Source organism: Eleutherodactylus coqui, chromosome 6 (genome assembly GCF_035609145.1).
Source record: "Eleutherodactylus coqui strain aEleCoq1 chromosome 6, aEleCoq1.hap1, whole genome shotgun sequence".
Lineage (NCBI taxonomy): Eukaryota > Metazoa > Chordata > Amphibia > Anura > Eleutherodactylidae > Eleutherodactylus > Eleutherodactylus coqui.
In genome coordinates this window covers 124,708,377-124,730,222 of record NC_089842.1, presented here as the reverse complement: position 1 = coordinate 124,730,222, position 21,846 = coordinate 124,708,377, and the positions used below count along the sequence as shown (strand labels likewise).

Here is a 21,846-nt window from a genome sequence, read left to right as displayed (position 1 = left end):
AGCTTCCCTGGTAGAGATGTTCAAATGGTGGGAAAGGAGGAGTTTAAAAAAAAAAAAGGAAGGCACATGCACACATCATGCCGCCGGTGTCCCGAGCGCATCCGCCATGTAGAAGAAAGAAGATCCAGTCTGCTTGGAGGAGAGCCCCGCAGCGTCCGGACAGGTGAGTATTCTGCATTTTTTGGCCTCATGTCTGCGGGCCGGGTGGAATCCGCTGCGGGATTCTGCACGGGAAAACCATGCGGGCCCGTGGGCATGAGGCCTTACACTTTGTAGGACAAAGGTTCCTGATCAAATCATTAGCATCTTTTTGTTGGGATAGTATGGTTTTCTTTCATTGGTTTGATATTTAGGACTGTAATTTGGATTAGCAACATCTTCATGACTTACATAGTTACTATTTTCATTACCAGGCTGATCTCTCTGTGGAGGAGTAGGAACAGGACGTTCTAGGCCATGAAGCAATGGATGATGGGATGTTTGGATAAATGATTGCAGGTACATTCTTGCCAGCACGTTGTAGAAGGGTCCACCATGCAAAAATAGCAGTCCATAGAATGATCAGTGGATTCTCGCCAAATGCGTGGAACACCAAACTTCATAGCCCTCTGTTCTCCTCTGTACTATCCTTCCAGAGTTTTCTTGCACTTCTCACATGTGAAATGTGGAGCCCATGATTTGTCCTGGTTTTCAACAGACACCCGAAAGTATGCCTCGTACGCTTCACACATCTTAATTGATGATAAAATGGAGAACTTTTATAAGATTTTGGTCTCTTTCCAGGACTGGGGACTGGTGGCCATCTTTTCCTGAATACTGGAAGGGTTGCAAGTAGAGATGAGCAAGCACGCTTGGTAAGGTCAGTTACTCGAGCGAGCCTCGCTCATCTCGAGTCACTGCCTTCTCCTCCAAACGTGCTCGGGGGGGCGGAGGGGGTGAGCGGCCGGGGGCTGCAGAAGGGGAGAGAGAGATCTCTCTCACTCCCCCCCCCCTGCTCCCCTCCGCTCTCCCCCGCTGCCCCCCCTTCCCGAGCACGCTCGAAGGAGAAGGCAGTTACTCGAGATGAGCGAGGCTCGCTCGAGTAACTGACCTTACCGAGCCTTCTCGCTCATCTCTAGTTGCGAGTGCTTTCTCAATTAAATAGGCGTTTGGGAAAATGTGGCAACAACCAGTACTCCTGTAGATGGAGGAACCCAACGCTTTTCTGATTACTGAAAGGCAACTTTAGTTTTTTAAACACATAAAGCTTCATTTTTTCCCTCCTTTACATTATTAATTACAATTGCTATTCATGTCTCTAGGAAAGCTGGGTGGTTACCCCTGAGATTGATTAGTGTAGATAAACTAAAGTTGCCCACAGCAACCAATCAGATTGCTACATTGCAATGGGCAAATGTCCATTTTCTAAGAGAGTCTTATCAAAATCAATGGAAGGGACAAATGACATTCACCATGACATCCAATCAGATGATTCCAGCTCTTATATACTCGTTGTAAAAAGAAAAAAATGAAGCAGCGAGAAGTTGTCAAAAATAAATGAAACTTTCTGTGTGCGATTGTAACATTGATATAAGTAAGTGATTAAAATTATCACAGCAAAATGAGAATATATTGTGAAAAACTGAGCAATTGAAGGAAGGCTCTAGTACCCAGTTGCACCGCCTCTAGCTTGGATACAGGATATGATACGGGCGCGCAAGGAGGCTCTAGTACCCTGTTGTAGCACCTCTAGCTTGGATACAAGATGTGATCTGGGGGGCATGGAGGCTCTAGTACTTGGTTGTACCGCCTCTAGCTTGGGTACAAGATGTGATACGGGCGGGCATGGAGGCTCTAGTACCCTGTTTACCACCTCTATCTTGGGAACAAGATGTGATACAGGCAGGTATGGAGGCTCGAGTACCCTGTTGTAACACCTCTAGCTTGGACACAGGACGTGATATGGGCGGGCATGGAGTCTCTAGTATCCCGTTGTACCGCCTCTAGCTTGGATGTAAGATGTGATACGAGCGGGCATGGAGGCTCTAGTACCCTGTGGTACTGCTTCTAGCTTGGATACAAGATGTGATACGTATGAGTATGGAGGCTCTAGTACCCTGTTGTACCACCTCTAGCGTGGATGTAAGATGTGATATGGGTGGGCATGGAGGCTCTAGTACCCTGGTGTACTGCCTCTAGATTGGAAACAAGATGTGATACAGGCAGGCATGGAGGCTTTAGTACCCTGTTGGGTCACCTTTAGCTTAGATACAAGATGTTTTATGAGCGGGCATGGAGGTATTCAAATTCTGTATGATATCTTGTGGCTTATTAGTCCACATTTGCTGTAACTGAGCCTCTAGATCGTGCAAATAGTCTCATACATTTAGCAAATGGGCGGCCACGGAAGTGTGACAATGTTGTGGAGGCTCCTGTGACCCCCTTGTGTGCGCGGCCGAGCATTATCCTGCTGGGAAATGCCTCTTTGAAGCCGCCATGAGAGGAACACGTGGCTGCAGGATGTCCTGAACATATCGCTGAGCTGTCATTGTCCCTCGTACCACCTCGTGGGGGTGACCGGCTGTCGTATGCGATGGCCCCCAAAACCATCACACCAGCAGTGGGGCAGTGTACTGCTCCACAGCAAAGGCAGGATTGAGCTGCTCACCCCCAGGTTTCCAGACACGAATATGGCCATCGTCAGTGCCCAAACTAAACCTGGATTAATTACTAAAGACAACCCGATTCCATTCCGCAACAGTCCAGTTTCGTCATTCACGACACCACTGCAAACGGAGGTGACGGTGGGTGTCAAAGGCAGTACATGTAATGGATACCGTGAGACAAAATATCCTTCAGCCAAGTGCCTAGAAATGGTTCTGATTGACACAGGGGTGTAACAATGGCACCGTCTGTCTCTGGATGGCAGACAATGAAACAGTTGGAGCAGCTTGTGCTTATGGGATGATCAGACGATCCTCTCTACTAGTGGTCTGTCAAGGAAGTCCAGAGCCTGGTCACTGATCCCAACACATCCTAACAGTCTGGTCAGAACGGTTCAGGTCACAGAAAAATCGACGATGCGACCATCCAGCTTCTGGCATTCCAATAATGCACCACTTTTGGTAACTGGGTGAAATCTCTTCTCCGCATCTTAAAGGCGTCTAGCGGTCAACAAGCTCTACACAAGCAGAAGAAGAGGTCACTACATACAAGGAGTCTCTAAGAACCTTTTATAGGCCAATGGGGAAACCACTTTTAGGGCCTCAGGTGGTAAGAACGTTCATCTAATCACCCCACAACGCTAATCACTTAGATATCTGGCTGAGATGTAGCCTGCCGCTCACCATTGGAGCCGCAGGCGCTATCAGCAACCATTCTCATCTCTGATATCTGCTTGCTCTAGCTACCATCCTTGTAAACCTTATAGGAAAGAAACCTACCTGCAGCTATAGCTAGTTTCTCCAAAAGGGACTAAATTACTTCTACTTATCTTCTCGTGGATACGAGCTATCTCTTCTCCTATCTTTGAAACAGCTTAAAAAGCAGTTGGCCATTTGGGCAGTTACTGCTAGCCTTTCTTGAATGATTGGGGTATTGACCCTTTCATCCATTCTTTGTTCTTTTGGTCCTCGTGATGACACGATATTGATGATGGCATTCACTTATGGGCATCACTATATGTCTATAGCTGAATAACTAAGATTGGGAAGCTGAGTCCCTTTGCATATACCTGGAGATCTTTTATAGGCACATATCAGTGCACTCAAATCTCCGTATAGCATTGAAGACTCGTATTACCCTTTGAAGGTTTAATACCTAAACCATGACTACTTACTGGTGACATCTCTAAACATTAGTTACCCTACACCAAGGGTTCTAATGAGGCTACAAAAAGTTTTGAGCAGCATTGATTACTCTGTACTAGTGCGTAACATGGAAATTATTCCATATTAGCACAAACAATAATTACTAACAGAGCAATAGAGATGAGCGAGCGTACTCGGAAAAGCACTACTCGCTCGAGTAATTTGCTTTATCCGAGTATCGCTGTGCTCGTCCCTTAAGATTCGGGTGCCGCTGCGGCTGACAGGTGATTCGCAGCGGGGAGCAGGGGAGAGTGGGCGGGAGAGAGGGAGAGAAAGATCTTACCTCCGTTCCTCCCCGCTCTCCCCTGCAGCTCCCCGCTCCGTGCCGGCACCCGAATCTTCAGGGACGAACACAGCGATACTCGGATAAAGCAAATTACTCGAGCGAGTAGTGCTTTTCCGAGTACGCTCGCTCATCCCTACAGAGCAACCTTTGTCTTGGACCCACACCTTTGGGCTCAAATCAAACAATTGGTGGAACAGAGTGGTCTTTTAGGATAAACAGACGGACTCCCCGCGGGGACTCCGTTACTGTATATCCGGAAGTGACGGACAAATCAAGCCATGCATTTTTTTCTCATCTTTTTCCTCTCTACTCTGGGGCAATATCTATGCCCAGCTCCTGAAGTACAGTCAGTAACCCCGATAGGGAAACGCGTCGAGCACAAGCATCGAACTAATATGACCATGCAAACGAGTTTCAATGAGGATAGGGACGTACCTATATACTAATCCACAAGATAACACTATCGAGTCACCCCACATCCCTGATCAAGGAGTGTATCTAACTTAACTATATTGTGGATGTCATGTGGATTAGGCTTAATCGAAAGCAATACGAATAAATCATCCATTGTGTGAGGAACACCGAATTCCCCCGCACACCGATACTCTTGTTGTGAACTGAATACACAAGAGATTCACAGGGTATTGCTGATCCGTTTGGGTGGAGCATTGTTACATACAATTCTCTCCCTTTCTTTTCCCCTCTCTCTCCCCCTTCCTTTGTCCTGTCACTTTATGTTTTGTGGTTGTCTTTTTGTTTGCCCTGAATTTTAATAAATTTCAATAAAGTTATTGTTTTAATTCTATATCTGTGAAGGGCCTCAAGCTTAGATTATTCAGAATATACATACCACTGTGATTTTTTTTGCATGCTGCGTTTTGTAGCAAAATGACAACTCCTTCTAGGGGCCTGATTTTTTTTTTTTACAAAGAGTGTATTTTAGAGACTCTATGGAATATAATAGCAGCAATCTGATTGGTTACTGCAGGCAAATCACTTATTTTTGCATTCACTTTGCTAAATCTCCACATTTGTGTGTGTTGTACACGAGGCCTGGTGTGTCAGGACATAATGAAGCCTGACAGAGGGGAAGACGCCGCAGCACATTGCTCCCTTTCTCCTGCATTATAGTCTTCGCTTTTCTGTTAGATCTGATGAGGGTTGTCATTTGGTTTCCTGATGAGCTGACACGCAACAACTAGAGGAACAGGAACCTCATGTATGACATGAACGCAAGAGGAATTATTTCATTTTCTTGGATAATTAGCCTTCATGTTGTGCAGCTCCTCGGAGTAAAGTCATCGCCAAGACAAATATCACTGGTAAAATCTGTACAGATGCTGAAATCATTGTATAAGAATCTGGGTCCATATCTTTGATGTGTCTCTGATGTCCGTTCGTCAGGTTAAAGAGATTACTCAACAACCAGAGATCAAAATGCCTTGTGGGCGCTGAAAACCAGCAATGTCACAGAGACACACAAGTACCCCTGCAACCCATATTACACTTTTTGAGTACCCATAAAATTATTCCTTAACAGAACAAGCCACAATGCAACAGAGTGCCATCATAATGCCTCTATAGCAATGTACCCGGCAAAGTACCACCCTAAATACTAGCCAGAGATGCCCCCATGACAATGTACAAGCTACAGTGACAACATGAGTGCTAACTACTTATGCCTCCATTACAATATACCTGCCATACGTATCAGCACAGTACTCCTATAATAATGTACCAGCCATAGGGCCAGCATACATACTAGCCAGAGATTCCCCCATAATAATATACCAGAAACAGTGCCGCCATAGGTGCTAGCCAGAGATGCCCCCATAACAATATACAAGCTCAGTGCATCCATAACTGACGGACACAGCTCTCCCATAGCAATGAACCGGTCCCATTGTCATCATAAGTGCCAGCCACAATTGCGTCTATGGCAACGTAATAGTCACACTTACACCATTAGTGCTAGCCAGAGATGCCCCATACTAAGGTAATATCCACAGTGCCATAATAAGTGCTAGCCAGAGATGCCCCTATGACTGTGTACTAGCCCAGTGCCACTATAAGTGCTAAGCACAGTGCTCCCATAATAATGTACCAACCACGGTACCACCATAAGTGCTAGACAGATACACCCCATAAAAATGTACAAGTCACAATGCCACCATGTAAATAAAAGGAATGAAGTTCAAGTCTGGTAGGAAACAATATGGGAGCACAGCAGGGATCAATACAGAGGCGGGTAAACTCTTATAGCTGCAAACAAAATGGAGTAGACCTGCGCTGCTCCCGTCAATAAGGGGAACAAAGATTCACCTTGTCAAACATCACTTATCTCCCAGCAGGTTGCTGATCGGTCCTCTTGCTGTTAGGCTGTATTCACATGCCTGGGAAAACCTGCGAGTTTTGTGTGTTGCCAGATAGGCAAAGCTCACACGAAGATGTAACCCATTATTTGCAATGAATGTATTTACATGGGCGATTTTTCTCTTGCAGCGACGCTGCGACACGGAAAGTTGCAGCAAGTTCTCACATGAGAAAAGAACATGCAGATGTGCCGTCTCCTGTACAGTAGACAGCAAACAAACGGGGTGCGATGCAATGCGGGAATGTGAGGTGCGACTCGCCCATGTGAATGCACCCATAGTTGTAACCACCTCGCGGTCTGGTCAATGCTCTATCTGGCCCGCTCCTCCACTAGTCTGATAAGCAGCTGAGCCAGTCTAACAGCCATTATAACAGCCGCCAGTTTAATGCATTGTGTACATGGGTGCTGACTTGTCCGTAAGACAGGAACCCATCACCTCAGAACAATAAACTAAGTTATGCTGCTGTCCCAAGGGGTGATGGAGAGTTGGGGAGGTCATTTTTATACTCACTCCCTGATTCCCATGGTGTCTGCCAGCAAAGATGGCACTGAGCATGAAGATATGCCTCATCATCACATCACACTTGCATGCACTTGATACGGCATGCGAGTGCCATGTGATGTCTTTAAAGGTCCTATTGAAAACAATGGGTGATGCGTCCTGATTAGAGATGAGCGAGCGTACTTGCTAAGGCAAACTACTCGAGCGAGTAGTGCCTTATGCGAGTACCTTCCCGCTCATCTGAAAAGGTTCGAGTGCCGATGGGGAGCACGTGGGGGAGAGCGGGGAGGAACGGGGTGGAGATCTCTCTCTCACTCTCTCCCCCCCAACTCCTCCCGCAACTCAACGCTCTCCCCCGCCAGCACCCGAATCTTTAGAGACGAGCGGGCAGGTACTCGCATAAGGCACTACTCGCTCGAGTAGTTTGCCTTATCGAGTACGCTCGCTCGTTTCTAGTCCTGATGAAACACCAAAAGATAAAACACGCTGTCATTTCTATCCTCACAACATCGCTATGAGGAAGAAAAAAAAAAAGATCGCTCATCTGAATAAGTCCATTCAAAAGAATGGAATTCATATTTGTACAAATTTTCTGCGTCTCGCAATGCACAAGACTTGCGCAAGATTGTTACTCATGTGCATGTAGCCCAAGAAATTGTTAATTAGAATTTGTAAATCTTATATCTAGTAATCCAGAAACTCTGATAATCCAGCACAGTAGAATGTAAAATTTGAATGCCAGATTCCGTTTACTGTAACACGTACTACTCGGTGCATCTCCAGAATGTCGCCAGACCTGTGTGGGCCCCCTGATCACCGTACACAGCTTCACATGTCACATTGTGTGAATTTCATGGGAACACATATGTAACACGTTAGTTATATGTAAAGATCTTACGGGTGGCTCCTGCACTTGTCAGCAAACTGACAGCAAATGTTCTCTCGGATGAATGGAAACTGTTTCAGCTGTCATGTCAGCTGTACGAGGTCAGGGGACCCCTATGGAGAGAGGGAAGTGTGTAAACCTAATTAGCCTGTAACGTATGCCGGAGGCCATAGCAGAGGCTGGACAGACCCCATTATATATCTGTCTGGGGCCATTCGGTTCCGAAAAAGGACAGATTAGACTTTTCCCTTTTCTGTGTCTATGTCGGAACGGCAGTATATGTCCGACTTCACAAGTGCAACAGAATACCTGGATCAATAACACTGAAAATTCGTGCCTAAATGGCGCAGATTTGGATGTGCTTTTTAATTGCAGCTCAGCTGTGAAGTTTAACTTTTGTATTGCAAGGGTTGAATTCTTGATCATAAATCCGCAGCATAGATAAACGTGCCGTAGATTTAAAATCTGCAGCGTTTTTCAAAAACACTGCGAATTCGTTGTGGAGATTTTACGCAATGAATGCGAAAGAGATTTTTTAAATCCCCTCCACGTGGCTTGTACTGTAAATGCTGCGAATGTCTGCTGAGATTGAAGCCAGCCTAATGCTAGTGTGAACCTAGCCGTGTCTAAAAGAGTCTGTGGTAGTCTGAATTTCACCAACCGCCTCATTGGACTCATGTTGCTATTCTTTCCATCCTCCATGCTTTACACTGCAGCCCTGCTTGTTTAAATTATCTGCTGCGTATAACCACAAATTCAGCAAAAAATCTGTACATAGAGATTTAAGTATAGTTAAGACCCGTTAAAAAATTGTGTCTGGAAAAATAGGACATTGACTGAAAATGGTGACCGACTTTATATGCTGCGTCTTTTGCCGAGGTACACTGGAAGCTCCCTTTGACTTCTATGGGAGCTGAAAAAAAAGGGAGGGAGGGGGAGGGAGTTTAGCTGTGTCCAACACTGGGAATAGAATACAGCTGGCTCTAATTTAAGCATTAGTAGTCATTCCGAGGATTTCTGCCGTTCGAGGCATTTCCGCGCTGCAGCGTATTTTTTTGCCGATACGCTGCAAACATCCATGTAAATGGCCGATAATATGCTAATTAAGATAGGGACTTGATTGTGGCTATCCTTCTTTCATGCGATTTTACTCCTCGTTTAGGCGTATGTAAAAACTCATACGGTCGTGTGAAAGAGCCCAAAGGCCACTCTCAAACATGTGCTTTTTAACACTGCAGTAATCGCGGTAGACCTCTCCCATTGAGCGGGGCCTCACAAACATGGGTTCGAACGCCACGATTTTAGAGCGCTGTCTGCTCTATTTTGCCACACTTCATCAACAATCACAATGATGGGATGCGTTAAAAACCGCTATCGGATGCAGTAACCTGCGTCCCAAAAAGCATTGGTAAAATCGCGGCAAAATACAAGCGCTATGTGTGAGAGTGGCCTAAGGGTCATTTCACACAACATATTTAGGAAAAAAACTGATTTTTGCTGGCATTTTAATCCCTGGCTTCTTTCAAGTTTTTTTATTTGATTTTTTTAAAATCAAAAATATTGCTGGTTGTAGGGCAGAAAGTTCTTTTTCCTCATTATTGGTATATTTTTTGGATCCGTTGATCTTTTTTCGAAATGCAATGTGCTCTACATTAGGTTTTTACATAGGCTTCTCTATAGGAAACAGAAAACAAATTAATGTCAAAAACGTGTGACCAAACACCCCCTCCCAAAAAGAGCAAACACTTGTAAGAAAAATGCCTAAAAAAATAAATGTGTATAAAGGCCGCCTGCAGACGGGCGGGATTTCCCGCGAGATTTCCGCCGCTGGAATCCTGCATAGGATTGCGTTAACAGCGCAATCCTATGCAGACGGCCGCGGTTTGGCCGCGCGAAATCTCGGCACATGAAAGATCCGGAGCTGCGAGGCGTGGGTGAGTACGCGCTGCTCTCTGCAGGCGCTCGGGTCGGGTCCCGTGGTGAGAATTCTCGCTGCCGGATCCGACCCGGCCGTCTGCAGGCAGCCGAAGTATAAGGACAAAATGATAAACTACAACACCAGTGAGAAAAAAATGTCTATTTTGTTAATGTATCATAACTGCAAGAGAAGGAACAGGTATATTGTACTTCCCAGTAACCAATCACATGGCAGCATCCAGCACTGCTCACTTCTGACTGGCTACTGAAATAATTTACTACGAATCAAAGCCTCTTGAGCTAAACAAGCGGTAAAATGCAGACTTGATTAGTGGAATCTGGCCATGCTGCAACTCAAAGCAAGCAGGATCTGGACACTGACCACATGCTGCAGAGGTTACGTCAGCCATCTCTGCTGTGCAACAGTCATTATGGGGAAGGATCTACAGCTCCATTCTTCCAGAGCTTCTTGATTTATGAATATAATGACAGAACTGCAGTAAAGACTGACACACATACGAAGTAGTAGAATAAAAAGTGTAGCATTTTAGATTTATTTGTCATTTTGCTACTGGGAAAAGCTGTGTTACAGCCTCTGTGACGTGCCCATCAGTCACCCAGCATCTGTAACCTGTACTAGGCACCATGACTACTGAAACTGATGAATGGGATATCAGTTTATTTCATACAAGAGCACAGCTGATGGCAACTGAGAACGTTTTACATTATAGCAGGTAATATGATCACATTTGGGGAATTGCAATCAAAGCTATTTCTATACTGCAATGTAGTTCCAAAAAATACCTCCAAAGATCAGAGAATTCCCCTCTATTACAATTATTCCCCCCCCCCCCCCCCCCCCCCCCCTCCTCAGCCCCTGAAGACAAAAGATGTCACTTACGCAATCTGGGCGATGCGACAATAACTCCCATCGTATCTTTTCTTGACGACCCCCGTGTTGAAGTCAGGGTTCAGGGGTTGCGCTGCAGCAGCCTGGACGGACCTGGGTTTGGGACGACATGTGTGAAACAATGAGAAATACTCTGAGTAGGAGAAGCAGATCATCTCCACTACACCTTGTGAGGAGAGAGAAGAGCCTCATACAGAGCGCAGAAGGAGCCTGCGACAGATAAAAGCTCCTGCAGGCTGAATGGAAGCAGATGGTGCTGGGCTCTGGAATCAGCTGCTAAGAGCTCTTGATTATTTTTGGCCCTGGGAGGAAACGTCAAGGGATTTGAATGACCATATAAGATAACAATGGAACAAAAACAACACTCACACTCTTAGGATCTATAGGTCCAAGGGCCGGGGGTTCACCTCTAACACATGTGGCACTGGACATCTCTAGCATTGACCCCCTCCCCGTGCTGCAAAAGTGTCCCTGTCCACAGTATAATAATCCTATACATGTCTGACCATCAAATATCATCAAATTATGCTTTCACCTTTGTTTTACAAAGATGTAGCCCACTATTACCCAGCTTGATACACACAGTCACATTGCATGACATACATTAGGGGAGATTTGATATTACCGCTATGCTGGGGGTCATGTATCTTTGTATAATATGTTTGGAAATACACTTTCTCTTCCACTCTATATTAGCTATATTAATATACTCATATACGACATGGATATAGCCATGACAAGTAGAATGAAAACCTCCATTCTTTACACTGCAGACATAAAAATCAAACAACGATCGGCCGGTGTAAACAGACAATCATTCATCTATGAACAATGGCCTTTCTACTGTGAATGGAAAGGCAAAAACGAAAAACTGATATCTTGGCGCCACTCTTCAATAAAAGTCGTAAGACAATAGGATGAAATATCCAACTTTTTTTTAATTAAATGAATTTAAAGGGGTTGTCCCGCGGCAGCAAGTGGGGTTATACACTTCTGTATGGCCATATTAATGCACTTTGTAATATACATCGTGCATTAATTATGAGCCATACAGAAGTTATTCACTTACCTGCTCCGTTGCTGGCGTCCTCGTCTCCATGGTTGCCGTCTAATTTTCGCCGTCTAATGGCCAAATTAGCCGCGCTTGCGCAGTCCGGGTCTTCTTCTTTTCTGAATGGGGCCGCTCGTGCAGGATGCCGGCTCCGTGTAGCTCCGCCCCGTCACGTGCCGATTCCAGCCAATCAGGACGCTGGAATCGGCAATGGACCGCACAGAAGCCCTGCGGTCCACCGAGGGAGAAGATGCCGGCGGCCATCTTCACCGGGTAAGTAAGAAGTCACCGGAGCGCGGGGATTCAGGTAAGCGCTGTCCGGTGTTCTTTTTTAACCCCTGCATCGGGGTTGTCTCGCGCCGAACGGGGGGGGGGGGGGGGGGTTGAAAAAAAAACAACCCGTTTCGGCGCGGGACAACCCCTTTAAAGCCAGCAGAAGATACATGTTTTGGAGTGAATCCCTTCATCAGTGAGGCTGGGTGGTACATCACTCTTAGGACTGCAGGGATAAGGACACAAAAGTGCTGGTGGCACCAGGAATGGAGAGAACTGGGGCTGTGACGCCAGGAGAAGCAGACCAGGGCTGTGACTCCAGGAGTAGCAGACCGGGGCTGTGACACCATTTCTGCTTCTCCGGGCCTCTCCAACCCTGCTGCTACCAGCATTTTTGTGTGTTCGGATAGCTTTTTCGTTTTTGTGTATCTCTTCCACACACCCTTGGGGGGTCAACCTTGCTGGTAGCACCTCTGTTGCCCATTCTTCACAACCCTCCCCAAAACTTTTTGGATCCTGGTCACATATCTGGAACTCGAACTGGGTTTGCTGCACCCCTTTCCTCTCTCTCTCTCTCTCTGGTCGATCACTGGACCTCTCCGCCTCCACTTACTGAGTGATCCTCGCTCCTGTGTGAGAGTACACAAGCAATGATTGCTGGAATGACTGTCAGACACTGAAGTACTCGTCAGTCATCCTGTGTGAAAGAATCCTATGGTGGCTTCTAGATAAACTAGTATGTCACATGATAGGCTTAGATACACCAGTTAGTACCTCACATGATGGGCTTAGATACATCTGCCAAGATAGCATCAGTTATCTGCTGTCTCTGAAGTTTTGGATAATGTGAGTATTTAGCGCATCTAAAATTCCTTCGTCTGAACGATTCTATAGGAAACCATTGGTTCTAATAGAAGCGCTTTCTTTGTGTGCCTCTAATGCGCTAAAACAGCACTCCTGTGACCGAGGCCTTACAGGGATCATCAGCACACAGCTGTAAGGGTCCTTTGCACCAAACAATTAGCGCTTGAACGAGCGAATGATGTCAGAGTTCGCTCAGGCAATCTGTTTATACCAGCAGATACATCGTTGGTTTGATCGCACGAGAAATCATTCAGTTGTGCACATTTCCTATATAAGTGACTGACAACCTCTGAATGAGCGCTATTTGAACCGAACGATTAGTTAACGCGCCAACAATGATTTTTATTCCTGCATAAAATGGACAACAAATGAAAAGTGAATGATTTATCGTTTGTCGCAGGCTGAATTTTTCACTTTTTTTGAACAATAATCATTTCGTGTAAAAGGGCCTTAATAATGTGATATTATCTCATTTGTTTGTCTGGTTCTGTTTATCCATGTAAACTGATGACGTTACTATAACAATGGGTTCATTGTGTACTCTCATGTATGGAGAAGCAGACTGTTATCAGCGTGGAAGGAGGTGTTGGAAGATGACGGAGGGGGCTGCGTGCTCATGTAATAAGTCATATTCTCATAATAGGGGTGGGGATAGGGACTCTGGCAGTCCTCACTTATACTATGGCTGTGAGGCGTTCAGCCAGCTGAGTGTGGACGAGTCACCCACTGTACTGTCACTGGTCCAATGGTCTGTACTGGGTGGGAGGATGGGGGTCTGTAGGGGTCTTCAGCTGCTAGGATCCTCAGCATATTGGTCTATAATATGTAAATTTATATCTGCTATTTCATAGAATTTATAGAAAATGTCCTAATCCCGCATTTTAAGGTAGCAGAGGGGGGTCCCTGTTAATAAATGACTCTCCAGTTATCTGGTGCTATGGAAATAATGCGTAATTATAGTATGCAATAGGTTTTATGTTACAGTTCTTCACTATTTTTCAAGATCTCTGCTTGTCATTGGATGGAAACATCTTCCAGTTTACACAGCTGTAGGATTTATTATTGTATTAGTGCAGATAAAAATCATCAGCTTGGAATTCAAGATGTATGAGGCCACTCTCACACGTCCGTTTTTTCCCCCGATTACGCTGCGGTAATCGCAGTATAACGCTCTCATTGATTATAATGGAGTCTCGCAGACATTTGCTCGAACGCGGCACTTTCCAACGCTGCGATTTACGAGCTCTGTCTGCTCTATTTTCTGTATTTAGTACACCTCATCAATGATGGAGTGTGCTTAAAGCCGCTGTCAGGGGCCGGAACCTACCTCCGAAAACGAAAGACCATGCATGAGAGTGGCCTAAGGGCTCATTCACACGGGCGTGAAAATCTTGCAGAAGATAGCTACGCAAAACAAATTGCGGCTAAGCACTAAAAATCGCATGAATGGACAATTTATCTGCGCAGTCCTGAGCTTCATTAGTGTAAAAATCACCTATTCACACGATCTAAAGCTGCGTGTTGAAGAAAAAATGCGCTGCTGTTCGGAATTCCCTCGGTCGGTAGAAATCTTCCTAATGACTTCTGATGTCTAAACTACAGGCACTTTTCTTCTTTTACGAGCCTTGGATGCAGCTAAACTCCCTTCCCCTCCCTTTTTTAGGTTCCCATTGGAGTCTATGGACATCCTGCGCATCACGCACCAAAGATAGGTCAGGTCCTATCTTATAACGCAACAGGGAATTTGAGTTGCGTGAATTTCAGTCGCTGATGTCCTATCTTTTTAGGTGCGATTTTCTTTTTGTGCAGCTAAGATTCCTTCATCTAAACGTTTCCATGGGAAACCATTGGTTCTAATAGACGCAATTTTTGTGCACATGTAAGTTAGCTGCACAAATTCCCTTGTGTGAATAAGCCCTAAAGGAGTTTTCCTTGACTTTTACTATTGATGACCTATCCTCAGATATGTCATCAATAGTTGATTGGCGGAGGTCCACCGCTCGGGATCCCCAACGATCAGCTAATCGCAGAACCGCTGTCAAATAGCACGGTCTGTATTGTAGTGGCCAGCTTTGGTATTGCAGGCACAGCTCCCACTGAATTCAGTGGGATCTGTGCCTCTAGTACCAAACCCGGCCAGCATGCAGAGTATAGTGGTGTGCATGAGGCTTAATTTACAGAGGATTGCCTTCATTCATATGTTGTAACAAGTCCAACAGCTTAGTGAACTAGGGCAGGGCAGGTTTCTAACCTCTATGAGTACTTTTACACAGGCTGATAGTTACCTGAGTAATCGCTCAAAGGAGTGATTACAGGCGACTGTTATCCCGTGTAAACACAGAACTCGGCAGGGCAATTGAGAAAAAAAATGCCTAAAAACCAAGCGACCATTTGCCATGTAAACAGGCAGTCATTCATCTATGCTGGTTTACTCTGAATGAAGGCGGGTGGCTGGAAGAGATCTGCCTCTAGTCAGTGAGCGACCATCGCTTCTGTGTGAAAGCACAGCAGAAATAATCGTTGGAATGGTTGTCAGGCACTTAAGCACCCGACATTCATCCCATGTAAAAGTATCCTTCAGAATGTTTCCATCCACTATCAGCAAACAAAGATCTTGATAATGTCCATGTAACAATTGTCGCCCATAAAGCAATTATCCTTGGTTCATATAAATCCAGTATGTGACCTCTGGAATGGTGCATCTTAGGAGTATTTTCTTGGATTTGCTTTTTGTATTTTGTTCCTACTCATCAGATTTTGAGGGTGCAACGGGCTAGACCGCAGAGAGGGTGAGAGCGAGGGCAGTGAATGATGGTAGTCACCGTGGCGTCGCTGCTCCTCTCCGATGTTATGCTTTGGTGGTTTTCTTTAAGGTGCTACCTGTGTAGTTGGATAGGGTAAGGTGGTAATTCCCAGTGCGGTGCTACTCACGCTGTCGGGTAGGGTAAGATGGTGGTTTTTTTTGTGATGCCAGTCCATATGTAAGCTGAAGCCTACGCTAGACAAAGTGATAATGAAAAGAAAAATCTAAAATAAAAATGTCCTTATTCTCCTGCAGTGTAGTGTGGTAGCCCAGTGCAGCTGTTGCAGTTGGTGGGAAGGCACTCCAGGAGACAGGATTAGATGGTAAAACAATCAAGCGCTTTATTTGGCAGGGAGCAAGGGAGTTCTTTACTTTGAGGCAGTTACACAAATTGTATTACGATTACTTTAGACAGATGATGACAGTTGCAATAAGAAATCACTTTTCTTAGATTTGAGCGTTCTGGGGTTGGAATCCCCCTTTTTCTTCCCTTTGACTATACATTCCAGCCTCACTATTACGATTGTGTGGGCAACTAAACACAGGGCCCACGCGATCGTGACCAAGACGGATACACACGGGTTTCAAACAACTGGCCTTGTGCTACAGGGAGGATGACATGGCCCTACCTGAGCGGGGACATCGCCCTGATAAAGGGCGGCCGAGCGGTCTTCGGTACTGGGCCCTAGCTGCTCCTAGGAACCACGCCACCAAAAGAGGACACATACACATGTCACATGACAGGGACAACTGGACAGATGAAGAAGACACACAGAGCCAGAAAACACAGCATACAACAACCAAAATGCAAACACTAATAGCAGATAGTAAAGCTGAATATAAATACCAGGTATTAGTTGACATTTTGATCAAAACATGGAAGCTAGCGGTCCACGTCACGGCTCCTGGCTATACTGCTAGTCCCTACACTAACCAGGAGTCTAGAGGCACCGGACACAGTTCACACCGCAAGCTGCAACAGGACAGACAACAGGACACAAGTCACACAGCAAGCTGTACAGGACAGATGACAGAACACAAGTCACACAGGAAGCTGGAACAGGACAGACAACAGGACACAAGTCACACAGCAAGCTGTACAGGACAGACAACAGGACACAAGTCACACAGCAAGCTGCAACACAACCTTTCTTGCAGCCACTACACATAGACCCGGTTCACATCACAAACAGAGACAGAATGAGCACTGAACAGGACTGCTCACACCAGACTACAATAGGTAGTGCATACAACATGGACTCCACTCAGAGCTTACATGCACACAGATGAAACACCACAGCAAGTCTAACAGTGTCCTCATACCAGGGGGATAGACAGTCAGCCACCGAGCTGACATAGGGAACTGTGTCAGGGATCACCAACTGACACACAGACGAGACATAAGACGTTTGGAGGCCGCACCTGTCAGGGGAAGGAAAGAGGGGGTCTGCATATGATACAGACAAGGACTGCAGGTGTTCAAACCATCTTTGGGAATCAGAGAGACACAACAGACCTACATACAAGCACAGCTCTGAGTGGGAACACCACAGATATATCCAAACAATACAAAGACCAGAATCAACTATTGAGAGATGCTGGGTTTATATGTGTTACAGACTAAAGGGGATTGGCTGCTGGAGAATACCACACCCAGTCAACTCAATTAACCCCAGCCTGAGGAGCTGTGCTGCTAGGAACCTTAATACTACAGATCCCAGCAGCACACCCTGACACTCATTCTCTGGCAGTGCATAGAATGATTTACTTTTCTCATTCTTGCCTATTGGCTCGACCCTCTTGCTACTGACTCTTCTTTGCTAAACTTCTTTTTCTCACCCTCTCTCCTCTGCTGACCCTCTGGCCGATGGACATAAACTTGCTTTTGGTGTTCACACTTTTCCTTTCCTCTTTCCCACTGCACTGGCTCTTCCTAGATGTGCTTTAGTCTTCTCCTCCTGACTGAAGCTCCTCCTTCTCCACCTTTTACACTATCACAGGCCCTCTTTCTTCCTGCTATCTAACTAACCACTCCCCAAGCTGTGGCTAGGTGACCTAAAACCCAATGGGGACGGGAACCTGTCAGTGAAACAATACACAATGGTGAATGGAAGAACACATTAACTTAACTTTTGACATACACAATTATATACATATTAAAGTCATGAAATCACCACAGAAGAGCTGTAGTGACCCTAATCCAGCAATTGTGCAGCCTCCCTGTAATAATTACAAGTATAATAATAGATATGGAGGCACCGTATGGACCACAAGAGACCTGCACGATTATCCTTCATCTTTATATATTAGAGTGCTATAGGGATTGTCAGCAGGATTTTTTTAGACTGTCTTATCCAGAACTGCAGGTTGTATCTAAAGTCCAATAATTGTCATGACTGCCATTAGTTCAGGGTGGATCTAAACTGGAGACACAGTTGTTACATACAGAGTCATCTATTAGGCTAACTTCACACGGGTGAGGGTGATATCGGGCAGTGAATCCGGCCACCATATCGCGCTCACCATCCATGTGAAATCCCCGAGGATGAAAGGCGTTTTCATGTCAAAACAGCCTTGCATCACTTTGGGGATGCAGGGAACCTGTCAGCCGCGGCGGAGGTTCATGGAGTTACTCCCATTGTTTTCAATGGGAGATCTCGCATTGCATTGCATGTGGTAAAACAATGGGGCTGCAATGCGAGAGCACGCGCAAGATAGAACATGCCGCGATTTGTTTCTCATCACATCGTCATGCGGTAAAACATCGCTCATGTGTATGAGCCCATTCAACAGAATGGGATTCATATTGATGTGAGATTTGTGCGTCTTGCAATGCACAAATCTCATGCAATTTTCTTTCCCATTTGAAGCCGACGTTAATGTAAGCAAACCATCAAATTACATAGATGGCCATTCCACTATTTTCAGTCCTCCATTCGCCCCCAAGGGAGAAGTGTGACAACTTATTTTAACCCCTTCAGTGGCGGGTTTCCTACCACCCGGTCGTGCCCACCAGGGCAGGTTTTTTAAAATGGTCTAATCATTGAATTTCAACTAATTTTGCAGTTGCGTCTCAAGAGCCATAACTTTTTCATTTTTCCATTGACACAGCCATATGAGGGCTTGTTTTTTGCGGGACAAGTTGTGATTTTTTAAACAGGGGGGAGGAAAAACAGAAATGGGGAAAAAGAAAAAAAGGGGCCATGTCATTAAGGGGTTAAATAATGTATTAACTTCCTTCTCTGGGTCATTACGACGCATGGATACCACATGTGTGATTGTACTTTTGATTTTTTTACAAAGTAAAGGGAGACAAGTGTTTTTATAATTTTTTTTATTTTTATTTTTTGTCCCTTTAGGGGACTTCCACAGGGACCCATCAGGACCCCTGATCACATTCCGGGGGTCCGATGGTGACAGCCCTTTACATGCTGCAGTGACAGCCCTTTACATGCTGCAGTCACATAGACTGCTGCATGTAAAGGGTTAACACAGCAGAGATCGGAGGTTTTCTCTGATCTCTGCTGTAAGAGCTAGTACCTAGCTGTCCTCTGACAGCCCAGCACCAAGCTCTCCCTGCCACAGAGACCATCGGCTTGCTTCGGACAAGCCGATGGTCTCTATGGCAACCTGTAAACAAAGCAGGAGATTGCCGGCATATCGGCAATATCTTCTGCTGGTTTTTCAAAGCCCTTGCTTTGTTCTTTGTGGGTCTGTGCAGGCAGAGCACACTGTCACAGCTTGTGGCATTGTGCTCTGCAGCTCCCATAGTGATACATAGCCCGGAAATCTTCCGGGCTATGTTGCTATGAGCAGTGGAGCTCGTCCCGGAAAATTTCCGGGCGTGCCACTCAAGGGGTTAAAGGGGTTGTCTAGCCACTAGCCATGCTTTAAAATAATACAATACGCACCTTGCTGACCCCTCCTGGTTTATATACTTCCTCCTCCCTGCTGATATAGACAAGTGACTGCTGCAGCCAAACACTGAGCACTGCAGCGGTTACATGTCCATGTCAACAGGGACTTGTATAGCCAGTGATTGGCTATGGCAGGCATAAGTCTGTGTCAGTGGGAAGCAGGAATAGTAGAAATCAGCAGGGAACCTCAGGAAATATTAGAACGGAAGTGGTGGAGGATTATAAAGGAGAGTATGACTTATTCTATTTTAAAGCATTCTGAGTAATTTAAAAAATGTAAGCGCCCTTTAAGAGGCAGAAATGTGCTCAGACGTGGTCACTTCCCTTTTCTTACTGTTTTGTTTGCATTACTCAGCAGGGGGCGACAATGAGCTGAAGGGAAAGCTCCTCCAAGGGATGTGATGCTCTCATTAATGGCCCTTTTACATGGGACACGAACTGCATGATTTTCATTTGCCTGAGCTGGTGCCCTTCTCATTCACTTATCGTTCAAGTATATCACATTCCTATGTGAAACACTGAAGATCGGTTTTTAAACTGGCCGATGAGTGAACGAGCCGGTGCTGATTTTTTTGCCAGCTAAGGGCTTTTACCCACTAGCGCGTTTTTTTCGCTGTGATTTCGCTGTGTTTTTTTTCCCACATGTCAATGGGACTTTTTAATGTTTAAATCGCATCGCACAAAAATTGCAGCCACGTAAACTTGCGATTTTTGTGCAATGTGATTTTAACATTAGAAAGTCCCATTGACATTTAAAAAAACGCAGCGAAAAAAAGTGGGTAAAAGCCCTGAAACTGAATGACAAAGGAGAACCTCACCCTTCTTGTGGCTCGTGTTTATACTGCCCAATTTTTATTCAGTTTTGCTTCTTTGAAAGATATTCTGAACAATATTATTCAGTCTAAATGCAGCATAAATGTGAGCACACTGGCCCTTTAACAGCACATTTTAGGGTCTTATGTCTCACCTGTTGCTGGGCTGTGGGGGCCGATGAGAGGGCCTGCCAACCCAGTTTGGAGCAGCTGAGGGGTCGGTTTTGACGTTGCTGCGCTGGTGTTGCTTCTGATGCTGCTGGCTGGTTGGCTGGCTGGTACTGCTGTCAGAGAGACTCTGTTCAATGGCCATCTGTACCAGCTCTTCTTCACTCATGCTGCTGTAGAGGCTGTACTCCTCCGAGCCTAAAATGCTCTGGGAGGGTCTCGAAGTGGAAACCTGCGTCGCCATGTCTGGGAGTAAATGGAAAGAATATCAGAAATATACCAAACACATACATGAAACATACATACTACTGCTGTCTAATATATATAAATATATATATACTGCAATACGGCAGTGAAAAGATGTGCATTTGGAATAGTAAATCTGCCCCATTAAACTCAGCATCATGACGCAATGGAAGGAGGGCTGAAGGCAAGTGTTAGGTCACCAGGCTATCAAGTGGAGGGAGCAGGGACGTAACTATAAGGAATGCAGAGGATGCGGTTGCACGCGGGCCCAGGAGCCTTAGGGGAACCATAAGACCTCTCTTCTCCATATAGGGAGCCCAGTACTATGAATAAAGCATTATAGTTGGGGGCCCTGTTACAGGTTTTGCATTGGGGCCCAGAAGCTTCAAGTTACACTTTTGTGACGAAGCAGTGTGTTCCAGCAACTCAGACTATTTTAGAAGAGAAGTTTGTTCCTCTCATTGGAAGTTACAAACAGGAAGTTTTATAGTGTGAGGAGCTCCACAGCAGCACAGTGTATTTCAGTAGCACAGCGTGCTGATCCTGTGGAGGGCAGTGTGTCAGGGGCTACACGTGATAATGTGAAAGGTATGGAGCTGTAATTTCTTAACATTTCCTTGAATGCCGCGAGCTAATTAAGGAGGCGGCACATGACTGGGAACAGGTACAGCAGGGGTTAAGTAGAGCGAGCAAAAGGGGGGTGGAGTTTAGACAGGAAGAGAAAGGGGGGGGGGAGCGGAAGGAGCTCAGTCGTGAGACAAGAAGAGAAGGGAGAAGATTGGAGAAGAGACAGCAGCAGAAAGAAGATTGCCAAGGGCGAAAAGTGTTTCCAGAAAGAGGAGAAGAGGGTCGGCAGAAGGAAGGAGTATCCAGCAGAAGAGGAGAAGCGGCGAAGAAGTACCTGCAAGCGGCGTGGAAGAAGAGAACGCAACCGCGTCCGGCGATCCAGAAGTCCCAAGATCTGAAGATGGAGGAGCTGCGAGCGCAGA

General features: G+C 45.7%; 1 protein-coding gene across 1 annotated transcript in view; it reads right to left on the bottom strand.

The window, feature by feature from the left end:
• ASB2 (ankyrin repeat and SOCS box containing 2) overlaps positions 1 to 21,846 on the bottom strand; it is a 64,777-nt gene that overhangs the window by 20,176 nt on the left and 22,755 nt on the right. Inside the window, exons 2-3 of the mRNA XM_066607513.1 lie at positions 20,599 to 20,857; positions 10,715 to 10,816 (exon numbers count right to left, since the gene is read on the bottom strand). Of these exons, the coding sequence (XP_066463610.1) occupies positions 10,715 to 10,816; positions 20,599 to 20,855 (359 nt within the window). The 5' untranslated portion in view covers positions 20,856 to 20,857. The remainder of the gene's footprint in view (positions 1 to 10,714; positions 10,817 to 20,598; positions 20,858 to 21,846) is intronic.